Source organism: Ctenocephalides felis, unplaced genomic scaffold (genome assembly GCF_003426905.1).
Source record: "Ctenocephalides felis isolate EL2017-DRISC unplaced genomic scaffold, ASM342690v1 CF-g0.4_SCAFFOLD_02183, whole genome shotgun sequence".
In the NCBI taxonomy this organism is placed as follows: Eukaryota; Metazoa; Arthropoda; class Insecta; order Siphonaptera; family Pulicidae; genus Ctenocephalides; species Ctenocephalides felis.
Genome location: NW_020538337.1, coordinates 1 through 7,789, shown reverse-complemented (window position 1 = coordinate 7,789; position 7,789 = coordinate 1). Strand labels below are relative to the sequence as shown.

At 27.0% G+C, this 7,789-nt stretch overlaps 1 protein-coding gene across 1 annotated transcript; it reads left to right on the top strand.

Moving 5' to 3' along the window:
- The first annotated feature begins 2,127 nt into the window (after positions 1-2,127).
- LOC113380492 (synaptic vesicle 2-related protein-like) lies at positions 2,128-7,481 on the top strand. Its single transcript, XM_026619715.1, has 9 exons — positions 2,128-2,674; positions 2,745-2,904; positions 3,201-3,297; positions 3,547-3,671; positions 3,839-3,902; positions 4,415-4,540; positions 4,606-4,677; positions 5,018-5,169; positions 7,211-7,481. The coding sequence occupies exons 1-9, from the start codon at positions 2,512-2,514 to the stop codon at positions 7,479-7,481; spliced, it is 1,230 nt and encodes a 409-aa protein (XP_026475500.1). The 5' UTR covers positions 2,128-2,511.
- The last annotated feature ends 308 nt before the right edge of the window (positions 7,482-7,789 follow it).

The following is a 7,789-nucleotide window of genomic DNA, read 5'->3' as shown; positions in this document are numbered from 1 at the left end:
TCTTTAAGACAATGATAATAATGACATTTTGAACAAACATTTGAATGCACATTAACAATAGCGCAGAAAAGATTCCCAAATAGAGACTGTACATCATAGATATTATGTAACTTAATGTAAATCAAAATAAATATATATGTAAATATATATATATATATATATATATATATACACATGCAGGCCTTATCTATGCATGCAGGTATGAATTGTGGTTATATATGTATATGTATATATATAAATAATATCTACTTTCATGTACATTTCTATTCTTTTTGTGCTCAGCTTGAAAGGCTGATATGCTAAAATGATATTACACACACATATATATATGTATATATATATATATATGTTAAAGTAGTTAATTTTGATGTTGAGAAATATGAGTAAGTTCTTCAAGGGCATACATCAAATAAAAGGCAAAGATTTAGAAGTTAATCTTTAATTTTTCCAAATGTTTCGACATAGTATTTTATGTCATCATCAGTGGATCTACAGAATGAATATTGAAAAATTAATATAAACTAGGAAAAAATGACAGAAATTGGAAAAAGAACTATAGATATAAGTAATATAATTATAACAATAACAATTATACTTAACAGATAGATAAACAAGAGAAATGAAAAGTAAAAAGAAATATATACAAACATACAAAAGCGTAATATATATATACATAAATATACACACAAACAAACGTGTATATATGATATACATGTAAAAACACGTACACATATGCATATATACATACGAACAATACGTATATATAAACATATACATACGGACATGTACATATGTATATATACACATATATACATACATACACATACACGTATACACATATACATACATACATATATATACACATATATATATATATATATATACATATATATATATATATACATACATATGCAATATGTATGTATTGCATATGTATGTATATATATATATGTATATATATATATATATATATATATATATATGTGTATATATATGTATGTATGTATATGTGTATACGTGTATGTGTATGTATGTATATATGTGTATATATACATATGTACATGTCCGTATGTATATGTTTATATATACGTATTGTTCGTATGTATATATGCATATGTGTACGTGTTTTTACATGTATATCATATATACACGTTTGTTTGTGTGTATATTTATGTATATATATTACGCTTTTGTATGTTTGTATATATTTCTTTTTACTTTTCATTTCTCTTGTTTATCTATCTGTTAAGTATAATTGTTATTGTTATAATTATATTACTTATATCTATAGTTCTTTTTCCAATTTCTGTCATTTTTTCCTAGTTTATATTAATTTTTCAATATTCATTCTGTAGATCCACTGATGATGACATAAAATACTATGTCGAAACGTTTGGAAAAATTAAAGATTAACTTCTAAATCTTTGCCTTTTATTTGATGTATGCCCTTGAAGAACTTACTCATATATATATATATATATATATATATATATATATATATATATATATATATATATATATATACATTGTGGATAGCGTGTACATTTATGTACATTTTTATGATTTTCGCACATAGTTTATACAGCTTACTACCATCTATTATAATCATATATAATGTTATATATATATATATATATATATATATATATATATACACATTGTGGATAATGTGTATATTTATGTACATTTCTATGCTATGTGTGCATTGTTTATAAAGAGAACTATGTAGATATAATGTAGAATGTTTTTGTGAAAAATAAATGCTTTTAAAATTTTTTTTTTTTTCAATTTTTCTTTTTTTAAATTTTGAATTAAAACGGTCCATATAATTTTGGTTCATTTCTATAGTATTTTTTATACGCACCCGTTCAGGCGACTAGTGCCATCTGTAGCGGGGGGCTTCAACTAACACAGGAATGTGGCAACGAAATATGGCCCGAGAGAGCGATCTATATACTCTTCTTTTATCTATGCCATACACCACTAGTATGAATACCATAGATACAAGATAAATAAGCATAATAAAAGTCACAGGTGGCACCATCTCTCAGTTTGAGCGCTCACGAGATGTCAATGATATGTCAAATTAGCGGAGAATGTATGTACAGTTAGAAGTTATGACAGAATGGTTTCTGTAAAATACTAATAATTCTTTAAATCATTAAGTAATTTTCATATTAATGTCATTGTGCAACTTTTATGTGTGATAGTGCGTTGAAAGCACAATTACATTTATTAGTTGCTAGTTAAACTTTTTATTTCAATCAATGTTTTAGCGACGTACCGTTATGTGTAAAATTCAGCGTACCAATTCGCAATTTAATAGTGCAGTGACCCACAAAATTAATTTTTATAATAAATGACATATCATTTATATGAGCTACTTTAATATATTCATTTTATTTTTATACTGCACTTTAAATTTTTTTAAAAATGTTTTGTATATAACGTTTTGTTCTGGTCTTGTTACGTTTGAGGCAGCTTTCTTTTAAAAATAAATAAAAAAAAACAATGGCTTTGCGTAGATCTCATGGTTATGAAGAAATGGATGGCACAAGCCATCCAGAAAATATAAATGATTCTACTGCAAATATCTCTCCAACTGCTATTTCCAGTACAGATCATTTTACTGCTCAAGAAATAGAATTAACTACAGTTAGCGTTGTACCAGATGGTATGTGGTTAATCATAATAATCCAAGCTACTTTAAGTAATAGCTTAACAAAATATCTTTCTTTATATAGACACATTTACTGTACCCCAGGCTGTCAATGCGTTAGGTTTTGGTTGGTTTCAAGTAAAGCTTTCGCTAGCAACTGGATTATGCTGGATGGCAGACTCTATGGAGATGTCTATTTTGAGTATGCTAGCACCAGCTCTGCATTGCCATTGGGGAATCTCCAAGTATTCAATTATTTTTTTTACTATTCTTTTGTTTGGCACAAGAATATTTGTAGCAAAACTATTCAAAAATAAATTAAAAATCAAACTCTGTACTAATGAAATTTAACATTGTGCATTTTATATAGAAAATAAGTAAAAATTACTTAACAGAATATGGCTTTATTGCATATATAAAACAGTATAAAATATTAAAATTTATGAGATCATGTTTATTTATTGAAATACAAGATATATTATATTATCATGATAGTTGAAATATATATTATTATTACGAAAAAACTATATATTTACTACAGATATCAGCAAGCGCTAGTTACAACAGTAGTATTTATGGGAATGATGCTGAGTTCAACATTTTGGGGCCATCTTAGTGATAGATATGGAAGGAAACCAGTAAGATTATTAAATTATATAATATGATCTGGTTTGTACATTATAATATCTCTAGTACTTATTAAACCAAACAATGAATGTAATTTTTTATATATATTTTATAGTTTATAAATAATTATTCTCAAGTAATATTTTGGAATATATTATATAAATACTTCTCGTTTTCATTTAATATTAAAACAATACCTCAAATATACATTCCAAATATTACTCTTAAAATAATTCATATTTAATTTGTTTTATTTTCAGGCTTTGACACTATGTTCTGTTTTATTATTATTGTATGGACTATTGAGTGCAGTAGCTCCTAGTTTTCTCTGGTTGCTTTTACTAAGAGGTCTTGTAGGCTTTGCTATTGGATGTGTACCACAATCGTGAGTAATATATTTGAAAGAGTTAGCTAGAATTTTGGGATTTGTTTTTAGTTCATTTTTTTTCTTTGTAAATCATTTATATATTTTGATTTCACCAATGTACATGTATTTCATTTCATGCATCTTCAAATGTGCTTTCTGTGGATTTTTTGTTTTATTACTTCAAGAGTTACACTTTATGCTGAATTTCTACCAACTCAACAAAGAGCTAAGTGTGTAGTTCTTTTAGATGTAAGTTTATCATTCATGTTTTATACTTTTATCATTATAATTTCTTGTTTACATTAATGTTTTTAAAATGCATCATTTCCATTTTATTCATGTCATGTTTGTGAGAGCACTTTTGATTTGCTCATTATTTAAAAAACTAAATATCTAGTAAAAAGACTTTAAAATATTATAAAGCATAAGTTCAAATTATTTTTAGTTATATTTTAATGATTTTTAATTTTGGTTTTAATATTATTTTATTAATGATAGTTTTCCGTAAAGTTAAGCTGATGATATATTTGATAATACATAATAACTAATAACTAATTCACTTTGCAGTTTTAGTTGATTTTTTTTAAATTTTTGCTGAATTTTTAAAATAATTTTTATTGAAAAAATATTTGTTCTGCTGCCCAACCATACACTTAAACCCCAAATATTTTGATTTAATTATTTTATTGCATGATGAGCTTCTGGGTGGTATTTTTAAAAAATATAATTTAATCACTAAAATCAGAAGATATTTGTTTTAGTGTTTTTGGGCACTTGGTGCGTGCCTAGAAGTCGTATTGGCACTTGCAGTCATGCCCACTCTAGGATGGCGTTGGCTTTTAGGATTATCCACAATACCATTGTTGGCATTCGCTATAGTTACTCCAGTACATAATTGAATTATATGATATACTTAATTTTAATTCCTATAGTTATAATAGAAATATTTTAGTGGCTACCGGAGTCTGCTAGGTATCATATTGCTTGTGGTCAAACTGAGAAAGCTTTATCAACACTACATCAGGTGAATTTATTAATCAATATTTTGAAATTTAAAAATAACTACAAAACCAAATAAGTTGGAAAAATATTTTATTATTTACAAAATTTATCCATTAACCCTTATCGGTCGGAAATCACCTGTGACGTGACAAGAATACTTTGACGCTAATGACTGATAAGGGTTGAAGTCATAATATTTCATTGTGAAATGTATAATTTGCTTTGACACTTACCATAATTAATAGTTAATAAGACGATTTTTTGAAATTTTCAGTTACATAACTGAAATTACAAACTTCAGATATTAAACTAATGCACTATTATGTATTATTATTTATTGTGCTTTTTCTTTTCTTTATTAGGTTGCTAAAGATAATGGTAGACCAATGCTGCTAGGTCGATTGGTTTTAGATGGTAATGGCAGTGTTATGAAAAATGACTTAAACAGAGGTCGTTTAATGGGATTATTAGCACCACACTTGCGCCAAACATCTCTTCTTTTATGGGCAATTTGGTAAATATATATAGGGTGTCCCAGACCTTGACGTTAAGCCAAATCTCATGTTGGGAAATTATGAGTTTTTATCTTTTTATGATTCATTATTAAAAAACACATACATCCCTAAATTTTTACTCTTCTACAACCAATCCCTATTCTGTAATAAACATCTTAGTAATCAAATTTTTCATATAGCACGATAACTGAACAATTATTGTCTTTTCTGTTCAAGTTTTTCATTGAATTTAGATCAAAATTTTTGAGATCTGCTGAAACATTTTTAAAACCATTTTTATATATTGGAGATGGCAAGATTGAAACCAATAAAACTAGATGAATCAAGTTATCCATCAATTCTTGCATAATCACTGATTTGCAGAATTATCCTATTGTACAAATATTTTTCTTGATGTGCACCAAAAGTTCTTAGTTTTTGAATGGCTTGCAAAAAGAGAGTTTTAACAAAAAGAAAGTACAATACAAATCTATGGCAAAGCTGTGCACTTTGCCGCAACCTCACTCGATTTGCTAAACATGCCATAACATAATTCACAAATGAATGTATGGATTTAGCTTTGTAGGTAAAAAATAAATGAATTAATGAAAAGCTCTGTAATAATATATTACCACCTTGAATCTTCAAATGTGCCAATTCAATTGAAATGAAATCAGTTTCAGATTAGGCTTGCATGTGCAAAGACTATTAATGTCCCAGGAATATTTGGGACATGCATTTCAGTGGGTAAACCATCCATATAGTTGGTGTTTTCCCTTTCACATAGTTACCACCTAGTTCTGCATTCATAATCAGTTACTATTTTATACTAAAATTTTTCTAGAAATATTTATGGCTCGACTGCATTTACCGGGCCAGCTAGTATATATATATATATAAAAAAATTAAATGAATGAATAGGGTGTATGTGTGTGTGTATGTATATATATATATATATATATATATAATATAGAATTTTGTGATATGAGTGGAACGAATATTAATTGTTAAATATGAACAATACAACACTCAGATTTTTAACCCACGCTTTAATTTAATCATCACAGACGTTTCGAGACCATGGTATATCTGGTCTTCAGTTTAATTTAACAGTAAAAACTATATACTAATAATACATTCGAAAAGTCCAAACTATTAACATTGATTCTGCCATGCTCTGTTTAAATAAGTCTTTTTTTATGGAATTAGTTTTGGGGATTATAAAATCAAACTTATGGTTCCTGATATTAGCATGATACACAAGCGTACTTTTAAATTTTTCATTATCTTTTTTTTTTTTGCATGGTAATTCATGTTGCCTGAGTTTCTTTATCTAAGTTCTGACAAGTCTGGCTAATGAATTACAATGCGAAAAAATAGATAATAAAAATTCAAAGGTATGCTTGTGGATAATGCTAATATCAACAACCATAAGTTTGATATTGAGAATCCATATTCCATGAAAAAGACTCATTTAAACGGAACATCGCAGAATCAATGCCATGCTCCGTTCGGACTAACAATAGCGCAAATCTGAGAACCGTCACAAATATTTTACACGACTCTTATATAAACATCATTAATAATTAATAATTTTTTTCATTTATCTTATTCTCTTCAATAAATTAATCTGTTTTCACATTAGTTGATTTTAGTATTCGATCGCGCCATTCTTTTTGTTTACATTGTAATAATATCCATTCTTGTCTCTTCTTCTTCGACACCTAAGATTTGTTTTCAAATATTTCTGTACATATTCACATGTTTAGTACTGTGTCAATCATTGTAAGAGATAGTTGGTGTTTTTTGTTTTTTAAGAATTAAATATAATTTGAATAAACTATTAAATAATGTATTATTATATAATTTTTCTGTTTTGAATTACATTGAAAATGAGGCATGAAAATGACCATGGTCTCGAAACGTCTGTAGTTATTAAATAAAGTGTTTGTTAAAAATCTGAATGTTGTATTCATATTTAACATTTATATTTATATATATATATATATATATATATATATATATATAATCAATATATAAATCAATCAATGTATTTTTTAGGATGGCATGTGCTTTTTGCTATTATGGTTTAGTGTTAATGACAACTGAACTTTTTGCACCAGTTACTATGACTAATTTAAATGAAACTGTGAAAACCTTGCATGAAGTCATATTGTTTAATTCTTCGAGCATAGGGAATATGACATTTGATAATCAAACAGTGATCAATACTTGTCACCCTCTTACGACCCCAGATTATATGGATTTGTTATGGACAACCCTTGCTGAGTTTCCAGGTATAGACAATGTTTTTGTATTTGAGCAATTTTAATGTAAACCATTATTGTCTTTCCAAAGGAGACCCTTATGTTTTTTCCAGTAAATTCGGTTTATTAATTTTGTTTTAGCGTCATTTTAATTCATTCTGAATTGTTTCACACTAAAATTAAAAATAGTACACACACATGTACATACACAGATGAAACTTGATAAGGATTTGCGTTGTGTTTTGAGAGACAAATTAGTGAAAAAGTGCATAATTTGTTGTTGAACGTCTCACGAAAAATCTTGGACCGCTTTTCTGAATAAGTTAGGCGTTCATCGCGTTGATTTTTTTTACGTTTTTATTGAAACTTTGTA

Excerpts from the sequence above, each read along its gene's own strand:
- LOC113380492 (XM_026619715.1), top strand. The coding sequence starts at position 2,512 with ATGGCTTTGCGTAGATCTCATGGTTATGAAGAAATGGATGGCACAAGC. Across the intron at positions 2,675-2,744 it reads AGTTAGCGTTGTACCAGATG|ACACATTTACTGTACCCCAG; the intron begins GTATGTGGTTAA and ends TTCTTTATATAG. Across the intron at positions 4,678-5,017 it reads CTTTATCAACACTACATCAG|GTTGCTAAAGATAATGGTAG; the intron begins GTGAATTTATTA and ends TTTCTTTATTAG.